Here is a 22211-nt window from a genome sequence, read left to right on the forward strand (position 1 = left end):
TTCGAAAAGCAAAGATGCAGAAAAGAATTTACTTGAGAACTGTCTAATAGCATAGTGAACAACTATACATTACCTAAACATATGATGCAGTCGTCCGGAAGTGCGGACTTCTGAACAACCCATGCTTTTTACAGCGGAGCTGTCTATGGCTAAGCTATGGCATCCGCGCGGAATAACTATCATCATCAGCAATGGCTCGAGCGCCGTCCTCTTCTTCCACAGCTGGCTCCGTTGCCGCTGATCATTCCAGCGTAGAATTTTACTTCTCTTCTGTCTTCGTAATGTGGTTGCCACGTTTACGAGGGTATGAGCCATTACTTAAGGGTTATGAGCCATTCATTGTCTTACGTGACGGAAAGATTTAATAACTGAGGTGATACGCGAATGTATGTGCATACCTATGGTCACGATGACCACCGATCAGGACAATAAATATGTTCGTACCTTTGTTTAAAATTATGTGTCACCTCTGTGTCGTGCGCTAAACAGCCTCGCTGGTCATCCACCTTCACAAAGTAGAATGGCTCAAGAATTTTTACAGCGGAGCTGTTATAGCTAGGTTGTGGCGGTTTGTGCGCGTAGGCAATAAAGATGGCGGCCACCCCAGAGCTCACGACCAGCCGATCCAGGTAATAAAGACGGTGATAAAAGAGAACCCCCGGGTATGCCCCAGCTGCGTGTAATCGCGAGAAGTGTCAAAACATATTGTGATGTAAAAAACATATCGTAATAAAACAAGTAAACCCGGAATAGACGCTGTTTAGTATGGATTGCGATTTGACGTCACCGGCTTTATAGGCAAACCACGTAACTTTATCAGTTCCCTTCCGCCCATGCTATGGGTAGACCGCGTGTGGTGAAGACTGCGGAAGAACAGCGCGCTCGCGAAGAACACCGTCGTGAACAGAAGCGGGAATGTGCGCGGCGACAGCGGACCTCATCTTCAAAGCGATCTGCGATGTGGACAAAGCGCGCTGACTGCTGGTAGCTTCGTATGCGCTGTGCTTGTTTCCTCACTTTGCACAAAGGTAAGAACATCTTTATTGTCCTGATCGGTATTCATCGTGACGATAAACACGCACACATATTCGCGTATAACCTCTATTAAACATGTCCGTCACGTAAGACAATGAATGGCCCATACCCCCGTAAACGCGGCCTCCCCATTACGACGACAGAAGAGAAGTGAAATTCTACGCTGGAATGGAGAGCGGTGACGGAGACAGCTGTGGAAGATGACGACGCTCGAGCCATTGCTGATGATGATAGTTTTTCCATGCGGACGCCATGGCCTAGCCATAGACAGCTTCGCTGTAAAAAGTGGATGACAGCGCCACCTCTCGACTGAAGGTATCACTGCGCTCTATAGCAAGCCTGTACGATTATAGAGTGAATATTTTTTAACGAAGTGTCCTGTATGTCTGCTCGAATGCTCACGAGTGTGAGTGCCTCGATCAGTTCCTTGCCGCAAGAAGGCAGGCAGGCAGTGAACTTTATTTTAGGTCCTGAGGAGCGACTCCGAGAACCCCTTACGGGGGAGGAGCCACCGCGGGCCGCTCCCACGTGGGGACGGGCAGGCCGTGCCTGACCGCCGCGTCGTGGGCCCTCTGGACAGCCCGTAGCTGAGCGGTGAGGTCGGAGCTCTTGAGCGCCTCCACCCACTTCTCCGTGGTGAGATTCCGTGGTGAGATTATCGTGGTCCCGTAACGAGGGACATCGCCAGAGGATGTGTTCTAAAGTGCAGAAGGGATCGCCGCAATCCGGGCAATCGGGCTCGAACGAGTCCGCGTACGTACTGACCCTGGCTAGACTGGGATATGACCCGGTCTGCAGCATGCGAAGGGTGGAAGACTGAGGCCTGGAGAGCTTGGCGTGGGGCGGGGGATAGACCCTCCTGCCGAGCTGATAGCGCTTTTAAATCTCGTTAAACGTGTGGAGCGAGTCCTTGTAAGTGGTTCGTGGGGAAAGGGAAAGGTTGGCGCTGGAACCCCGCGTCCGCGCCCTCGTGCGGCGTTTCCCCGGCGCGGTGGATGAGTTCGCGCGCGCGGGCGTGGGCCAGCTCGTTGGCGTTGGGAACGACGGTGGAGACCTGAGGTCCCATGTGGGGCGGGAAACAAGTGATGACGTGGGGGGAGACGCTCCTAAGATTCAGTGCTAGGATACCCCTGATGTCTCTGGTGTCCCTATCGATGATCTGGTGTTTAATGAGTTTCATGACGTCCTGAGATGACAGGGACGGACGAAAGCCCACCATGTTGTAGACGGCTGTCCAGGAATCATCGAGAAATTTTCATTGTCGTGCAGTGTCGCGTTCGCAGAAAGGGAGCTGTACTTTGCTAAACGCTCATTAGAGTCTATATTACTCGAGAATAAGTTTCTAACCAAGGTCACTTGGTAAAACGTGATGCGCTTTTTAAGGACTGTCCCGATCATTGCGTTCACTCGTAACCAACAAGTGTGCTACAAAAGAACCCTAAAATTTTCTGGCTTTTTCACAATTAGTCCACCAGGTCAGTGTGGAACTTATCCCACAAGCGACCGCAAGCACATGATTCTGTTCGTCTGTGGCAAAAGAGAGATAACAACGTGCCTAACGCAGTTAGTGCTCCAAGGATTGACTGACGAGCTCGTTGGTTCACAATTACAAAAAAGACGACAGAGCTACTTGACAAACATGTTACAAGAAGGATCCCACAGACCCCGTGCTGTCTTATTACTATTATTGTTTATCGTGTCTATAACAACTGTAACAATGCTGTGACTGAGGGCTCCTAATTGTTTCGTCCCGTTCGGCAGATAGCGGTGTTCTTTTATTGCGACAGCAATAATATGGACATTACAGGCACATTTTTGTCGTCGCCGTCGTCGTTGCCATCGCCGTCGCCGTGAGGTTCCGTATAACGTCTAAAGGCTGTTTGACATGCTACGACTGGAGCGACGAAAATCGATGCCGTCGCACGCGTCGCAATGCGATTTTTAGAGGGTTCTTTTCACATGACTGCGATTTCAACAATGCAGCTGGTGCGCGGCCTAGGGTAATTGCTGCGAAACTTTGTGGCATACCTGGCATAATTTTTCAAATTTAATACGCATGTTTTGGGATTTAAAAAGGCTTCAAAGCTTAATTTGTTTTAGAGTGCGAAGCAGCGCTTTATGAAGTTTATAGCGAGGAGACATGGCGGACGTAAACAGCTGTTCGCAGCTGGTCATTCAGCGCTGTTCGCTGTCTCGTATGTCTATTCTGTCCGTGTCGTTCTTCCTGCGATACAACAAATTATAAGAGGACCTATTAACAAGCCCATATTGCTGTGGTCATCACATACGCAGTATTCGGAAATCGGCTGCAGCGAAGTCGTCATGTCAACGCACAGACCCTCGCGCTACCCCGGCTTAACGTCAGCTTCTGAAGAAAGGATGTGTGTATATTGCCTGTAATTTCGCATAAGTGGTCCCTGCTCCTAGTAATATTCTTGCACCATACTTAGCAGCATGCACCAATCCAAAAGGCCACGTCTACCCCTGAAGGAAGCCGCAAATGATCTGTGTAATTACTGAACTGAATTTGTGTTGTAAGCTTTAATCTTAGCGCCAGCCTGGTTCGTCCGGTGCGGAGCGTGTGCTGTAATTATGTATACAAGTCCTCTCTGAATAAATCGAAAGACGTGAAACCCGACACCCCAATTTTTAGGAGCTGCAGGCACTTGTGTACGTAGTATCGTAGCATTCTGGCAGACATGGGAGTCGTCTACTTTCTCGTCCTGTTTCTCGCGCTGTTATTGTGCTGTGAATCTGTATCAAGAAGCTTAAGTTAGTATGCTGCAGTACGTAGCGCAGCCGCGTAGCCGCACGGCTAACATTAAATACCTTGTTAGGAGTACGTTTGTTTGTTTAATAACAAAATCTAACGCTAAAATTTTGTATTCATAGTGGCAAGTGTAAAGTAAGAAGCTATCGAAACTACCCGCTAATAGTATTCGTGTGCTTTTACCTACTACAGCACATTATCTTAAAAGTGAGGCTGAAAACCCCAGATAATCAAAAAGATGTGCAACTGGAGCAGGTGCTATGGCTCTTTTCCTGGAAATGAAACCAGCATCCCAATCTGTTAAGCTAGTCATGCACTTAACCGGTATTACACCAATGATAGAGCATGCCAATAGCAGCCATTTCAAACTAGATAAGAAAGTGCAAGGAAATCGTCAAGGTACAATCTAATCTGGTATTCCCGAACCGATTGTATTAGCAAAACTTCATGCCTCCCTGCATTTGCTGCATTAACCCAATGCTGAAAACAGGGGAAGCCGATTCCCTTTCTTGCTGTTGAAAAGCTGCTTGAATCTCAGTAACATACTACGAATGTTCTGAGGGAAAGTGAGGGGCACTGACAATATCTCTAAGCTTTTGCATGAGCTTTCTTCATGAACAAGAATGGAATATAGCTTTTTAACTTTGCAAGTCTGAGAATCCACATGTAGGCAATAAAAGGTTTACCGAATACAAGCAAAGACTGAACACACTTGAGTGGCTCAGTGGCCAGCTGCGAATGTAGCAGCGTCCATAGCTGCTACCTCGAGGTAATTGCTGGGTTACACGTGTGTTTCTCCTATAGCCCATGTACCTGGCAAGGGGAATAATTATGCGTGGTCCCATAACAACGTTGGCTTGTGCTTATTTTTTTTATTTTTTTGCAATAGGCGGCGGCCAACTGATGCTGTCTGTTCATATATTTAGCATTTGTGTGCATGTTACGTGCGCGTGTTTGTATCATGTTCTGATTGTTGTACTTGCAGTGATGCGAGCATCTTTTTATTATTACATTGCACCGCATTCATTTATTCAAGTTTGTGTTGAAATGTACAAAATGTGGTCACCCAGTAATGACCAAGATAGCCAGCAGCATTGGCAAAAAATATGATGCAGATCCAATGCACTTGCTGGAATCGACATGACGCGAAGCTTTCACGGAATGGTCAATTAAATTCTATAAAACTAAGTGCAATGTGTACAGTTGTCCTTATTTCATCCGATACAACACGTACTCATATAGAATGTTTGCTTATGCACCACACAGGTCATATAATGTAATGTATACATAGCTCGGTGAACTCACTCAAACGTCGGCTCACTAAGACTTGGACCTAACCATGAGGCTGAGTAGAATCTTTGTAAATTTGAGTCAGAGCAAGCTCAGCTGAGTATAATTTTGATTAATATGAGTCAGAGCAAGCTCATCTGAGTATAATTTTGGTGAATATGAGTCAGAGAAAGCTGAGCTGAGTATATTTTGGTGAATATGTGTCAGAGCAAGCTTGGCTGAGTAGAATCTTTGAGAGTACGTGTCAGAGCAAGCTCGGCTGAGTAGAACCTTTGTGAATATGAGTCAGAGCAAGCTCGGCTTAGTATAATCTTTGTGAATATGAGTCAAAGCAAGCTAGGCTGAATAGAATCTTTGAGAACATGAGTCAGAGCAAGCTCGGCTGAGTAGAATCTTTGTGAATAAGAGTCAGAGCAAGCTATGGTGTGTATAATTTTGGTGAGTATGAGCCAAAGCAAGCTCCGCTGAGTACAATTTTGATGACTATGAGTTAGAGCAAGCTCGGCTAAGTATGATTTTGGGGAATTTGAGTCAGAGCAAGCTCTACTGAGTAGAATCTTTGTGAATGTGAGTCGGAACAAGCTCGGCTGAGTAATGATGGGATATGGTTATACGAGTTAATCCGGGCTGCCGTGAAAACAAAGCGCGCGGCAGGCTGTGTGCCCGACGAAGTTAGCTTTCAAGATACATCGGCCCGCGCGGGCGCGCGCGGCCGTCGGGGCCGCCCGGTGTATAACCCCCTCCCCCCCCCCTTCCTCCGTCAGAATCCTCCCCCTGGAGCCTTGCGGCCCGGGCGGGCCGCTGTATCTGCAAAGCCATCTGCGTCAGGGGCACTGTTCGCTGTGCGCTGTTTTCGCAGCTTAGTTCGCGTTGATGCGAGACGCAGCGCGAAGGTCAATTCGGTCGCGGCCGCGCTTTCAGATTCCAGCACTTTGACAACGCGTTTCCGCGGTCATCGAGTGAAATGTGTTCATGTTTGCTTGTGCATGCGTCCCACCATGCTTGTTCATTGAGTTAGTATGCCTATGTTTACAAGTTTATACGACCAAGAAAACTACTATCCTTACTTCGTATATATGTCCGCTAATTTGCTGTCGCCATAGATGCTTCGCCTTTCGGGCGAAACTGTGACTTTTTTGTAGCCCTAGTACTTGACAGTACAAATTTTGACATTTGTGGGGAAAGGTATAATGTTCCTGGACTTGTTTGTGTTTGATCCTTGATGCTCCAGGATGCCCTTCAGGGCCTTGACTTCTGGGACAACACGGATCCCCTGAAGACTGAGAATGGCACATATTCGACTACGCTGTTTACGACAAGAGCCAAATCTATTATTGCCAACAGGGACAAATCAAAGGTGGGCACGCATTTCTCTTTTGTCACGTTCCCAGCAACAGGTAAATTATGTGTTTCTAAATCACCTAAGAGCATGCAGTAGCGGCCCTGGGTAAAAAGCTGCGCCAAAATCACCTATCCGGGAAAAAATAAGGGTTAATAACTTTCTACGAGCATGTCGAGACCTTGTGCTATTACACTGTTAGGTAAACATCATTGCTATATTAGAAAGTAGTTTCAGTCATGAAAGTCTGACGAGCAAGTTCGCCCGTTTTCTAACGAAAAAAAGGCCTATTTTCTCCATCTGTACTGGTGCTGAACTATGCCTTTTACTTAATGAAAATACATATCTTGTCACCAAATCCCGGGTCGAAAGGGTTCTGCCGCAGCATATCTACAGTGACGTTCACCATATGATATGGCTCTCTCAAAGAATGAGGGCTGCACAATACAATATTCTAGAAGCTTACAAGGTAGAGGCTTATCCCACAGATCTTTATACCTATTCGCTCATGAGCAAGAAGTTTTGTAAGCCAAGCTTCCAATTATTATATCAGGCGGGCTTGCACCTCTTCATTCAAACAGCATTACAGACTGGGAGGCAATACGTTCAATTTATAATACAGAGTAAATCTAACGGCTATAATTTACATCCGCTGAAATATTTGCGCAATGTTTTAGCAACTTTATGGAATCCTGTATTACAGTCATATAATAAAGCTCACACCTTCAATCTATTAGGATAATGCTCAAAAAAGACAGTCTACCGATGCTTGTTGATAGGTTATGATCGAAAGTATATATACTCATCGGGGTTAGCTTGAACATTTTCACTCTTCCGCAGAACATTTTTAGACGAAATGTTACAATTAGCGAGCTCCACAATCTCTCACTGTGGATATACTTTGACGGCCATCTCTTCATCAATTTTGACAAGCTAAAGTTTCATCAAATTTGACAAGCGAGAAGACGTTGCTATAGACGTGAACAAGCGGGAGATGATTTACCAACAAGAAGAGCAAGAAACCTAATTGCCGTATAAACACGCGCTTTTGTTGGTTATCGTGTGCAGTACGCCGTAGTTTCCTACAAAAATTGCTTGAAGGAATTCTGGTGTCAGTATAGTGTCTAGAGAAGCTGCAAGCGTGGTGGTTCAGCGAGCACGGGAATAATGTTTAGTACGTCAATTCACCTAAAATTGTTCCTTCTACCTTCCAACAGCTTCCTGACATTAGTAACTGCTCATTTGTCAGAAAATATTGAGTTATAGATGCAGCAGTTCACTGTAATACTTATGCATGTGCGTGGGGTCTGATTGCCTTCTGCGCTTTGAAATGTACCATTGCTTCGACATTCACGGCAATAAAGGCAGGTAAATAGAGTAAACAAAGCCACAAGAACGTCCGAAGCCACAAGCACGAAGATCAGAGAAATCTATGTGCCAATCATCATTTCTATGGTAGTTGAATGATCACAGAGCCATAGTTCCCTCTTGTAATTTCAGTGAGAAATTCTATGTAGTACACCCGTAATACTTCATAAAACCCTGGAGCCCTGCCGGCCGGCGCTCGGCTACGCGATGCCAGCGCCACAGCTTCGGCATCTCTGCCGTCACCTTAACGATCAAATGCTTGGAATAGAGATATCAAAGTATTTTGCCGTCATTATGACTGATGTTTCACAGTGTGTTTACTTTGAGGAACGCTTCTATGTTTTGTTTACGACAGTCTGGCATCCGTTTGACCTGTAATAGTTGCGAACACTACCATGATGTACAAAGCGACCGTCATGTCGGATGACTTTGAATGGTGACTCCATAGTGAGCTCCCGCTGCTCGAGGAGCAGCGCTGAACGATGACGGCGATGCTGTTCATATGCCAGAGGACGAAGTTCCTATACGCATTTCCCGGCCATTGGTGAAGCTGCTGTCGGTTGCCCTCCTGATATTACAACTGGCAAATCATCTTGCAGGACTCGTCAGGTGCACGATCTTTGTTTATTACATCCTTATGCCTTCTCTGTAGTTTCTCAACATGCTTGCTTTAATAATCAGATGTGATATGCTCTTTAAGGTATGGAAGGAGGAGGAGAAGGAGGAGGAATAAACTTTATTTGTGTAGCAGATTTGTGAGACCTAGACCTAGATGACGACCTCCAGCCCTTCGGCTCTGGCGGCATCTTCGGCCTGCTGGATTGCCTTAAGTTGGTCTTCCGGTGCAGAGCTGAGCAGCGCGGTCTCCCACTGCTCTCTGGTCTTGTGCGTTTTATTCTGTGCGGGTGTCCCAGTACAAGCCCAAACCGTATGTTGTAAATCCGCCCTTTCTTGACAGAATCTGCATCTATCACTGTAAAGTTCTGGATAGTAACGATGGTAGGCCACCGGGTTTGGATATGTTTCTGTTTGCAACAAGCGCCATGATGTCGCTTGCCGTCTACTTAGCGAGGAGTGTGCCGGGGGGAAACGGGCCCTGCCCAATTTATAGTGTTTGGTGATCTCGGTAAAGCCGGTCATCCGGTCTCTCTCCGTTCCCAGTATTTGCGTGTCGCCTGCTCGGTCCGTCCGTTCTCGAGCCAGGTTGTGCGCTATTTCGTTCCCGGGAAGGGAGGAGTGTGCGGGCGCCCATATAATGTAAACATCTCGATCTGCACGAAAGTTGGCTAAAATTCTTAGCGCTTCCGGCGAGATTCTTCCTTTAGCATAGTTCTTGACGGCGGTCTTGGAGTCGCTATGTTGTTGGCCTCCGTGGAGGCTATTGCCAGTGCTAAAGCAGCCTCCTCCGCCACCTCAGCCTTTCCTGTTTTTGCAGTGCCACTAACTCTGGAGTCACCCTCTAGACTGGTAGCAACTATCAACATATTCTATTTGTTTACTCCACCGCGTCCACATAGACCACCTCCCTAGCACTACTGAACCTTTTGTGGAGAGCTCTCGCTCTTCCGATTCTTCTATCTTCGTGAAACTCCGGGTGCGTGTTTCTGGGGATTGGGAGTATTGAGAGATGTTCCCTTATTTTCCTTGGGATGTCTCCCCGCAATCCGTGCTATGCTTCGTAGGATATTCCGATGTCGTCCAAGATGTGTCTGCTCGTCAAACTGTGCGTAAGTATTTCATACTGCGCCACTCTCTGGGCCTCAATAAGTTCGTCTAATGTGTTGGACACGCCGAGTGCTAGCAACCTGTCGTTTGACGTATTTGCTGGAAGTCCCAAAGCTTGCTTATACGCCCTTCCAAAGATACATTCTATCTTGGCTTTCTCCGCAGCGTAGAGCTTAAGGTAAGGGACCCTATATACAATACGACTGATTACGAATGTTTATATTAATCGAATAAGATTGTGCTGTTTCATGCCATAGTTCCTGTTGGATATCCGCTTTATTAGTCTAATTGTTTGGTGAACACTATTATCCAGTAGTCTAATGGTTTCTCCATTATGACCGTTTTCGGATATGCGGAGTCCCAGTATTCTTAGGCTCTCCATTATCGGTATCCTGGTGCCTTCTACTGTGACCACAACGTCCAGCCTTTCCTTAATGCTTTTTCGACCTCTGCATGTGGGTCTATAGAGCAGAAGTTCTGATTTATGGGAGGCACATCGCAGTCCCTTGTCTCTGATGTAGTCTTCGACCGTGTTTACTGCTGTTTAGAGGATCTCTTCCATATGCCCATCGCTTCCAGCCGCCACCCAGAGGGTAATGTCGTCCGCGTATAGGCTGTGTCCGAGTCCTATTTTTTCGAGTCTCGCAGGAGTACCAATCATTGCCACGTTCAATAGAAAGGGGGATAGGACCGACCCCTGCGGAGTACCCCTATTACCTAGTTTGATCTCCTCCGATTTGGTTCCCCCAATTGTAATCTTTGCCGTACGATCCGTCAAGAAGTCTTTGATGTACGCGTATGTTATACGTCCTACATCCAGCTCTTGGAGATATTGTAGTACTGCCTTGTGCGTGACAGTGTCAAATGCCTTTGTTAGATCGAGCCCTAGTATCGCCTTGGTGTCTAGAGTTTTGGCGCCCGCATCTATAATGTGATGTTTCAGTTGGAGCATAATATCCTGCGTCGATAACGTTGGTCAAAATTCAACCATGCTATGTGGGTAAGGTCCTCCATCATCCATGTATCTCGTGAGGGGTGTGAGAACCACATGTTCCATGTGTTTACCGACGCAGGATGTTAGCGATATGAGCCTTAAGTTTGAGAATTGTAGTTTCTTTCCAGGCTTCGGTATAAAGATTATTTGGGATGCTTTCCATTGACTTGGAATGTCACCTTGCTCCCAACACTTATTCATGTAGTCTGTGAGACCTCGGATGGATTCACCGTCGAGGTTTCTGAGCATTTTGTTGGTTATCCCATCAGGCCCTGGTGCAGATTTCGGGTTCAGTCTGGTAAGTTCATATCTGACTTCTGCCTCCGTAATGGGGGCATCGATATCAGGATTCTCATTGCCGCTGTAATCCGGGAGTCGTTCTCTATTCGCATCTCCAACGTACATCTTTTGGAGCTCTCCAAAGAGCTCTTCTTCTTTACGTGCGTAGCTGTGTGCAAACTTCTGTAAATCATGTCTTTGTACAGTTTTTGTACTCTCGGCATCCAAGAGGCATCGTGGCATCGTAGAATATTCCAGGTCTTGGACATACCTATTTGCCTCTCCATCGAATTGCACGTGGCTTCCCAATTTTGTTGGGTTAACCTATTCGCATAAACTTCGATTTTCTTGTCCAATTCCGCAATTCTCTTCCTTAATTTCCGATTATGTTTTCGCCTTTTCCACATTTTCAGCACACTACCTTTCTCTTCCCACATATGCAATAATCTGCTATCCATCTCCTCTATCCCTGCCTCTTTTGGAACAGTTTTAGTAGCTCGTTTAACACTTTGTTGCAGTTTCTCTGCCCATTTGTCGATGTCCGTTATATTCTCTTCCGCATCTTCCTTTCGGATTTTGCGGAAAGAGTCCCATTCTACAAGTTTCAGTTCTCTACCCCTCTTTTTCTTTGCGCCTGCTTGTACCGTTGTGACGACGATGTAATGGTCACTACCCAAGTTTTCCTGCATGTTTTTCCATCGAGAATCTACTAAGTTTTTTGTAAACGTGAGATCTGGTGTCGTGTCGTTGCTTACACTGTTTCCTATTCTGCTGGGTGCTTGAGGATCAGTTATGAGCGTTAGTCTTTCGTGCTGAGCGTCTGCCCATAGGCTTCGGCCCTTACTGTTCCCTAAGCTGTATCCCCAAGCAGCGTGTGGCGCGTTAAAATCGCCGACGACGACTAGCGCCTGTTTGTCGGCTACGCTCAACGTTTTGCGGAAGAGTGGACCGAATTTCGGCTTTTGCCGGGGTGGACTGTATATGTTCAGAATAAATAGACTTCCCGCTTCTTTATAAGGACGTGGTCTATGCCTCGCATTCCAGTATCGTGCTGGACAGCCAAGAGGTTTCTGTGTACCAGCGTCGTGACGGTTGCCTTCTGGCCGGAAGCACTTTAAGATTTATAACGCGATAATTTTGCCATCCCCCCCCCCCCGGTCTCCTGCAGGGGATGACATGTGGCGGCTTCTTGCTTGTTATGAACTGCTGCAGGTTTCCTCGCTTGCGACGATACCCGCGGCAGTTCCATTGCCAAATCGCGTATTGGTTACGCGGTGCCATGTTGATTTATCTGATCTTCCCTGGTGGCCTTGCTATTTTCCACCGCAGTCGGTCTGCTATACGGTTTGCTTTTAACGGGTCCCAAGCCTGTCGGCCGAATATCCTTTGGTATGCTTTCTAGTGCCGCTACTCTATTCTCTAATCCATCGAATCGTTGTTTAATCTCTGCATACATGTTTGCGATTTGTTGCTGTATCCCATCAAACATTTCTTTAAACGTTCCCATAACCTCGCTCAAATATTGTAAAGTCGCTCTTTTCCTCAACCATTTCTTGCGCCTTCCTTTTGTGTGGTGGCGCTTCCCCGTTCGCTTGTACAGGAACAGGTGTTGGAGCTCGACTAGGCGTCGGCGTCCTACTGGCGGAGGGTACGTTGCTATTCTTTTTATTGCGATAGCAATTATATGGACACTTCAACCGGATTTCTGCCGTCGTCGTCGCCGTCGTCGTCGCCGTCGCCGTGAGGTTCCGTATAGATTCCAAGGGCGATAAAATCGTCGCCGCGGCGCGAGCGGAGGACGCACGCTATCACGGAGAGCGAACGCACGGTGGAAAGCAAACGCGATCGTCGCGCGAAAAGCCGAGGGGGTATGGCAGGGAGGGAGGCGGGGCAGCGCTGTGCTCCGGCACCAAAGGCGTATCTTGCCAGTCAATCTCCCACGCGTAAGCAAGAAACGGGAAGAGGGGGGGAGGGGGGGTGCAGCTTCTCCTCTGCCAAGAACTTCTCTGCCCTTTGCCTGGCAGTGCCGGTCGCCCGCACTGTCTCTTATCTCCACACGGCTCTGAACTTTCTATGCGGTGTGCATTCGCCGCTCAATTTCCGTTGAAGCGATAGACCGCACGATTCTTCGCCCGCTGCAGCGGCTGGCTGCGCTTGCTGCCAGCGTTTCGACAGTCGTTGTCTGCGGTCATTCAGTGTGATCTATTCATTGTTTGCTTGTGCGCGCTGACACCACGATTGTTATTTCAGTTAGTAAGCCAATGTGTCCAAGTTTATGCACCCCATAAATCTACTATCCCTACTCCGAATAGCTCTCTACTAATTTGCTATCGCAATCGATGCTTTGCCGTTCGGGCGAAACTGCGACATTTTTTTTTTTTTGTTGCTGTAGCTTCGTGTTTTCTGCCCTAAGCTGTTTGATCTCTTCTTTAAGCGTTGCATTTAAGCGTTGAAAGATATTAGAAAGATGTTAGAACAGATTTAAGGTATGGGTGCAACATTTTTCTGGCGACTTACTCACGTACTAACCGTACGTCATGGCACGGAACTAATCTCGTGCAAACTCGATGTTCTTTCAGGATTTCTGTTTCAGTGTTTCAGCAGTGAATAGGGTCTGAATGAAGAACGAAAGTCGCGATATGTTCCTCGCAAACACTTGCAGATGTTTTGCTTCCAACTTCAATGAAGTGCGACAGTTCAATTTTTTTGAACAGTTTCGTTTTCTTCTCGGGGACAAACGTTCGAAGGCCGAGTTTGTTCGTTCCGTCGTTGTAGCCGGTCGATTGGCGGCAGTGTTATTCATAACCTTGCTCACGGTTTGACTTGAACATCTTTTCGAAAAGTACTTGTCTTTTCTTTTGCGCTCCTTCCTATTTCCAGAAATGCTCGTCTTAGAGAGGCTTCCCCGTCGTTTCTGCAACGTTCGACCGCCACTGTCGAATTTTACGCGCATCATGTAACTGCGGAAGCGTCACAGGATTAATTCTGATCTTTGCTGTCGTCCAGGGCAACTGGCTAGGCAGTCGCATATAAACTTCCTGTACACGAGCCCAATGCGATGACGGTGAAGCTATTGCCAGTTTGCCTGATGGATTGTGTCGGACCGGGAACTTTCCAGACGAGTCTTGTTTCAGCAACCTTCACGCCGGATTTCACTGCTTTAACCTTCCCGGTTATGACGTCCCAGCAGAAGTAGGAGCCTATCAAAACAGCGACGTCGCTGTTGCGCATTGGACAGCAAAATGTGCTATTGACCCTTTTCGCGGCGATCCCGTGGGCGCTGCCAGGTTTGATCACGTGGTGACCCGTTCATTGCTTGCCTCAACTGCCTCCGTTGCCTCCTTGTTTACAATGGAAGTGTATGACGCTGGCGCGGCTTAGAAAACCTCTGTTTTCGGAGATATCGTAGACGATGCATTATTTTTTTGGCGACTTAGTCACGCACTAACCGGACTAGGTGGACGACACGAAGCTTTGATCACAGCTTCAGAGAACATGCGCAAGCACTTTCGGAGCTGATTAAGCCATGTCCAGACGGTGCAAGCAGCGCCGTTCCTATAAGCGGGGCTAAATATGTACTCCCAGCTATCCAAATATTCCGCTCATGAATTCAATCAGGATTAGTGTGTTTTGCTTATTGTTCTTTATTCGGCAAATATTTTGAAGCAGCGGCTTGTCAGTTTCTGACTCAGTGAAGTTCCTCGGTTCAGCCACTATCTGATTATTTTCTGCCTAATCGCTCGCGGGTGTGCTCAATCCCGATATATTTGTTCTTGCTGCGCACAAGGCTTGAAACATAGTTGTTTTGTACATTGTAATACTTTGTAGCAAATATATATTACAGCTAGTAACTCGCTTACTCTTTTGGCCCGTCACGAAACATTCAGCTTCGACCATTCGTGCGCCATCGGTGTAGTCCATCATTTATTGTGCTTATACAGTGCGCATATATTCAAGTGTGCGCCCATTCACCTATTCTTGATACGTCGGCGATAGAGTGGGCGTAACTTTTCCTGCCATTTGGGACAGATGTGTATAGATAACGCGCGCGAAACTTACTATGACAGGAAGCGGCGCTATACTCCATTTGTCATTGTTTAACGAGTGGTACTCACTCTTGCCGACGTTCTGGGGATGAAGCCCTTTCTTTGAAGGTTAGCGATACAAGGCTGGCGGATGAGCAAATTTCTGCATCCTCGAAGAAAGCCGTACATCTCGAAGTGCCGGTAACACGTTCTGACAGTTGCAGCAGCGGTCCGCGAACTTGGCCACACAGGTTCATTCCATTCCTTAACATGCCAGTCACTATTTTTGCAGCCAACTACTGCACACGTCTTCAATCCACAAGATTCAATCTAGCATGATTGGAGCACAGTGTGTTAGCGAAAACACAGTTGCGTTTCCGACAGCTAATCGCACAGAAGCAAGGTAGAAGCGGTAATGGTTTCGTATTCGTGTGTGGTCGCTGAGGAGACGTATGGCGCGTAGCCTTCAGCGCCATCTCGTTTCTCTAAAACAAACTGCTCCGCGATAAGGGTCAATAGACGTTTTCACGAGGGCGCTTCCGATGGTCTGGCGTGGAGAGTATTTGTCAGTGTTGCCTGTTCGGTCTGGACTGTGCGCTTGCCTTGGGCTTGCATTGCGGAGTGGTAGCTTTGCTTCGATGTTTCCGTTTATTTTTGTCACTAATCACTTAAGCTCGTAAATAATGGCATATGTGCTGGTCAAAAGGCTACAGGCCAGCACTGTGCAGTTTACGGGTGCACGAACAACCAGCGGAAAATAACGATTTTGGGGACTAAGTGTGTCCACAACACAGCACTCCGCGAGACCACTGACGATGTGGTATGTTCACGCTTCACCGGTTTCCTGCATCACCTGACGGCTTGGCATTTCAGTCTAATGTGAACCAATACACACATCAATAAAATAATGCATTTTGGTAAACCCTTTTCGGCATATTTCCCAATAGGTTGCGAGAATTGTCAGCTCTTGGATGCAATATTTTCTCGTATGTTTGTTATTATTTGTTATTCGGTGTTCTTTCAAACATGACTTCATTTCAGTGCCTAATACGGGGGTCACACTGCGCACTTCCGATCGTGATCGAGCCCGATCTGGATCTAATTTCTCGGGCGCGATTGGCTTCTTTGCTCAATCTGCGGAAGGGAGTCAATCGTGGTCGAACATTTCGATCCAGATTGGGCTGGATCGCGATCAAACGTGGCCGGGTGACACCTGTATGAGACAAATTGAAGCATTCTGCAAGAGTCGGTAAATACACTTCGCAACGATGTGGAAAAATCGTGCCATATGGAACATGTATGCAGCCCCTGTGTCCGCGAAAACATTGTCTCTGCGTTCACACGCGCCCTGCGCGGCCCTGCACATAAAGGTAATTTCGAAATCTAGCACCTGGGCTGTATATCAGTTCGCCGCAGGTACCGCGCTACTCGAGTTCCACGCTTCTGCTTTGGCACTTGGCTATAAGCACCCTGCGCTGCACCAGATTCAATAAATTTTGCATGACTGAGCTGCTGAGTTGCGTCGGAAGCGTATGGAGTAACCACCGCATATCTACCAACCGCTGACACGCGTCGGCTGGCCGCCGACGCCTGTTTCTAAGCATTGCCAGACAGCTGCGTACGCGCCTGCTTTCGCTAAATGAGGTAACCTTCAACTGCAAAACCTAATGGTGATCAGATTCAATCGACGACTACAGTCACATGTGCCTAGTAATAACAATGAAAATATACATATATATATATATATATATATATATATATATATATATATATATATATATATATATATATATATATATATATATCAGTGAAGTAAAGAGTAACCGGAGCCGGCACAGAAGTAGTTCAAAAAATAGAAGCACGTAGGAAAAACATAACAAGACTTTACTGACGTTTCGGCCGGGGTCCGGCCTTCATCACGAGTGCGTCTACAAGCATACAGAGGTCAATTTATACCTTTTTGCCGTAAGGGTGAAAAGAGACAAGAAAAAAAATACAAAGTAAAAAAGAATACAACGAACACGTAAACGGAAAACTGCGCGTGCACAGAGTGGAATTACTGAAAAAAGTGAATATATATGTATATATATATATATATATATATATTACATTCGCGAGCAGCAAAGATTGGGGTAAGAAATGCAGCTCCACTAACGAGAAACCTGGGAAAGTGCGAAGCAGTTATGCGCCGGTGCTGGAGTAGCGCTACAGCCCGGATGTGATCAGGCGCGACAGACGCCCACAGCCCGGGCCCCTAAAGTGCTTCGCACTTAAACGCGCGACGGATGCCGACGTCGACAGCCCGGGCCTCATCACGCGCAACGGGCACCGACATCCCGGGCCCCTAAAGTGTTTCGCACTTAAAATACCGCTGATTAGCACTCCAGGTCCCGATGAAGCAGACGCAGCTGCGGCCGCTACCGACGACGAAACGCCACATGGGTCGTACACTGACTGGGCTTTCTATTGCCATTGCACTTCATACTGAGCGCTCACGCGAACCCGTGAAACATGTAACAAGTCATGCAGCACAAGACAAGCGAAGCGGAAGAAAACAATCGAAATAATTCGATTGTTTCCGAATCCGGCGAAGATCACACAACCAAAGTGCGGCCAGCCTGGTCTCGCAAGGTCCACAGTCCAAAATGGCGGCATAGCATGTTCTGACGCTGGACGTCGCCCTTGTCGGGCAATGGCGCTACTCAAACGTCGGTTTCTGAAAAGGCCTATAGACATCGATGAAATTGCGTTTCATTTTGTCTCTAAACGATTGGTTAATGGTGTGAATTGGCTGGGTGCAATGCAATTTCTTTTTCAGGGCTTGGATGATAATAAGCATATATTTCAGGCACGCGATCGTTAACATTTGACTCCAGCCCACTTTATCCTACTGAAAGCGTTTTGTTTCTTGACATCACATTAAATAAACACCTAAAATTTTAGGCACGTTTTTTTTACCTGAAAAATGCACGCAGAAACTCCTCAGTAAGTTGTCTAAGTATTCGCGTAAGCATTGTGCCACTTCTACTCTGCCAACAACCGCGCTCGTCGCTCGCCCGCACCGTCTCTTATCTCCACACGGCTCTGACCTTTATGCACTGTGCATTCGCCGCTCAGTTTCTGTCGAAGCGATAGACCGCACGTACATTCGCCCGCTGCAGCGTATGGGCTTGCTGCCAGCGTTTTGACAGTCGTCTGCAGTCATTCAGTGTGATCTATTCACGTTTGTTTGTGCGCGCTCACACCACGCTTGTTCATTCAGTTAGTAATAGTCGGGCCACATTTTCCAACGCACGCTACACATGTAATGCTGCCCGGATCGGCAGTGCAGCGCTACAGGTGTGTCCCTTCGCACGCGCTGCCCACGGGAAGCGCTTCTCATCAACACCACCGTTTCACACGCGCCTTCTCGTGGTCATCGAGTCTCTCTTCATGTCGGTCTACTTACGCCGCAGCACACCTGCTTACTTAATCAGCTAATGTTTACTACAATTCATATTGCTACCAAAGCCGCTCACCTTACTTCGTATGACATTGCTGTGTTGCTATCGCATTCATTGCTTCGCCCTTAGGGCGAAACTGTGACTTTTTTTTTTTTTCAATTTTCGCAGGCTCGCTTTGTGAGCCGGAAAACAAACGAACAAAACGTATCCGACTGAAATCGTGCCAGTTAATTGTTTATTTCACATTCCTTAAATTCTTCATTGGCAGCATGGCATTCGGAGCAGCAATTCAGAAATTAGTTAATTACAAATACTTATTAAATTGAATGGCACCAACAAAGATATTACGCGCAGCTACTCTACTCGACTGTGAGCAATATGCCCTTGGTTATCTTCGCGTAGAATGGCCAGTTTTTTTATTCAAAACGCAATGCGTGATAGCTGGGACATCCTGTATATACGGAAGCTCTCTGTGCTCTGGTTTATGTATTGTAAGTGAACTCAAATATACATGCACCTGCGTTATTGAAAAAATTAAATTTGTAGAAGGCTTATAAGCGGGAGAGGGGGGGGGGAGGGGGAGTCTTGGTTGGTTAGAAAATTGCGAAGTTTTAGCAATATGCTAACACCATAAGCTTAGTGTCTCGCAAACTTTTCTAGATTGTGACCCCTTTTAGTAGTACCAATTGGTACTACTAAACGGGGTCACGCACTAGAAAAGTTTGCGAATCATTGACTTATGAATATTAGCGCCACAGCATTAAGGGCCCCGTGTCTCAGAAAATCTGGCGTCGGCGTCGGTTTCGGCGTAAGCATCGGCGTCCGTGGCATCTGTGGCGGAGAAATTCATCCCGAACCACACCCACCACACAGGCCCTCCGCGTGGCGCAAGGGGTTAGTGAACAAAAATTGAATTTCTCAAAGTAAAATCCGTCAGAAAAATTGTAAAGTACGACATAACTAAAACATACAGACATGATAGCGTTTTTATGATTTCTCTAGCTTCGGATTGTAATTTGAATATGCGAGAAAAAAGCCTGATAAGCAGCCAGGGATTTATGAATGCTATCGCGTTCCAGTTTTAAAGGCGAAGCTTAAACGTCCTCCAATTCTGATGGTGCGCGGCTCAAGGAAGAAACCCTCACGCAACAGTTTTGCTAAAACTTCGCAATTTTTGTAATGCGACAGCACTCATCTCGCTTTACTACGCTGTCATTCACATCTACACTAACTATTGCATATCGTCATGGTGGAACGCCTATTCCACACATTTATTCCCCCTGCAGCATACGTAAATTATCACACCTAGGCAGCTACACGCCAGACGAATCCCGATTGCTCAGTTCTCATGGTTTTTTATCTGTCCAAAATCTAAATAAATATTCATTTGGATTCCTTGGACGTAAATATGTTTGCGGAAAGCTTCCATTCCTTTTAACTACTATCAGCCCGTTTACTCACTCCACGTCCGCCCGATTGGCTTCTAGTTGCGCGGACTTGTTGCCAAAACCTAGTACTAATTACGGGAAATTTACTACCAATTTTCCAGCCACATTACTATGAAATTCCTTACCTTATTATCTTAAGGTAGCATCTGATTTTTACAGATTAACACATCAGTAAAGCTTTCTACTAAATGTAATATTCCACCGATTACTGTTTTTGATAACTGTATTGTGTCATTAAAAGATGCTCTCCTTTACGTGTGTCAGCTATTACCATCAACAATACGTGTTTTTCGTGTATTGTTTTTTTGTTTTTAAGGTCAGGTATAATTGCTGCATGTATTAGGGTTTTCTAGATACTACTAACGAGAGGTTTGTTAACAGTCTGTTGACTCCGGGTCCCGCCAGTGTATATATGTACAATCCACATTTGTAACGTATACTTTTCGGCAGTATTAAACTGAAACTGAACTGAAACTGCAATGGTGGTCTCATTATCTGGTGCTAAGTATATAAAAGATTTTTTGATGCTTTAAAGCAAGTTTTCAGTAGTGGATATTTCAGCTAACAGAGTACTAATTCCTTAGTATGCTAATCAGTTATGTACTCAATAAACATTTCACTGTTCTGTTACAAATGCACCCATCATGATGAGAAACAATTAAAGGTGAACATGTTTTAATTTTCCTTTGGACTTTGCGCGGTTAATTGCCGAAGTTAATTGACCCCCTTCTCCGCGCAGTCATTGTTTCTGTACTTGGCGCATCAGGCGACGCACGGCGGCGTCGGCCCAGAACCGATTGAAGCTCCCAGAGAGAACGTGGCCAAGTTTCCGTACATCGACGATGACGTCAGGAGGGTTTACGCAGGTAACTCCGCGGTTTTATTGGCAAGCAATTATCTTGTTAAGCGCCAGGTTTGGATCCAGTGCATAAGCATTTCGGGAGGTCACAACCTCGAGGCTCCGGACACAACGCCGTGGAGAAATCGTTTGGCGTTCGCCTGCCCTCCTTTACGATGCCGCTGTGGCTGTGCTGGCGTTCGCCCACGTGGTCTTTTGTTCCCGCGCACTTCAGGCTTTACTGGTGACACGTATTACTACATATAGCAAAGCACAACCAAAACTCAAGGTGGCCCCGGGCTCTGTGTGGCAGCTGTCGGTGCGAGGCATGCCGATGTATCCTCGTATCATGCCAGAAAAAAATCAAGCCCATGAAAGCATAGCCGGGAATTCGTTTTCACAGAACTGTACAAATAATTATGCAGTAAATTAAATTTGCCGCGAGTTTCATATCCTCTAAAAAAACGTGGAAATTTTTAAAAGACTACTCGCCGACGGTGAGAGCCGTGCCCCTTATGTCCGCATGACGCGTGGGATGCTTTATAAATTGAGATACGGCGATGACTGCCCTCCGCCAACCCTCCCCAACCCTCCCTTCGGGCCCTTTCTTAGGTATTCGGGTATGCGTACTAGATATAGTGCTTAAAGCGTCGACGAGCACTTCTCGCAGCAGATGCGACGGATGTGGAATATCTATTGAACCGGAGGCGGCATGTAGTGGCATACTGAAATTAGGCAATTATGGCATCCTTGACGTTTGCAGTAGCATACGAGGGTATAATATCCAATGAAATATTACCACTCAGAAACGTAGAAACAAACCCCAAATATTGTTACGATATGCTGTCATACGCAATGACAATGAAATGTTTTGCATGACATATTTTTCTTCTGAATATAATTAGTTCTCAAAAAACGACTATGACATCTGGATTACAGAACGTTTACCAGAAGAGAATAATTTCTATCTTTTTGATAAGTAGGATTTCTCTTATTTTTTAGTGCTCTCTCTCTCTTTCTCGCCTTAGACATCGCACCATTTGTACAAACCTCGTCGACACTACCACCTCTTCACTGTTTAGCTTGTTGCATCTGGCCATCCTATCCTTACTGTGCGTCGCACAGTATGCACACACAAAGGCGCCCGCATGTTATAGCTTATCCCGGCATAATATTAATTCTAACTCGCCCAAGAAGCAGCAATCTTGTTCTTGGTTACTGTATCATTTTCAATCACTGTCTTCATACGCCGTGTCACACTCGTTGTGCACTAAGGTAGCTCACGCTCTCGCTGACTCGCCCCAAAGTGGGCATTTGGCACGCCGATGTGTCCCCATGTGTGCAAAGACAAATTGAAAATGTGTCTACTGTCTTTCTAGATCGACAGGAATGACGGATGCTCTGGACCAGTCCGTCGGTATCGTCCTGAAGCGTTGGAAGAGGCGTCCATGCTGCGCGACACCATCATTGTTTTCAGCAGCGACAACGGCGGTGCTCCGACGGGCCCCGTCTCCAACGGGGCATGAATTGGCCTCTGCGTGGGGCAAGGGCACCCTCTGGGAGGGCGCAATCCGTGCGGCCGGGTTCCTCTGGACTCCCGAACTTCTGGACGCACAGCAGGTGCCCACCAGCTGATGCACTCACCGACTGGCTTCCC

The 22211-nt window shown here is 46.7% G+C and overlaps 1 protein-coding gene across 1 annotated transcript in view; it reads left to right on the forward strand.

Annotated features, from left to right (window-relative positions):
• The window catches only part of LOC119444426 (arylsulfatase B), a 41791-nt gene extending 19602 nt beyond the window's left edge, over positions 1 to 22189 (forward strand). The window contains exons 6-8 of the mRNA XM_049664587.1: positions 6327 to 6452; positions 20456 to 20582; positions 21942 to 22189. Of these exons, the coding sequence (XP_049520544.1) occupies positions 6327 to 6452; positions 20456 to 20582; positions 21942 to 22189 (501 nt within the window). The remainder of the gene's footprint in view (positions 1 to 6326; positions 6453 to 20455; positions 20583 to 21941) is intronic.
• The last annotated feature ends 22 nt before the right edge of the window (positions 22190 to 22211 follow it).

This window comes from Dermacentor silvarum, chromosome 3, assembly GCF_013339745.2.
Source record: "Dermacentor silvarum isolate Dsil-2018 chromosome 3, BIME_Dsil_1.4, whole genome shotgun sequence".
NCBI classification, from domain to species: domain Eukaryota; kingdom Metazoa; phylum Arthropoda; class Arachnida; order Ixodida; family Ixodidae; genus Dermacentor; species Dermacentor silvarum.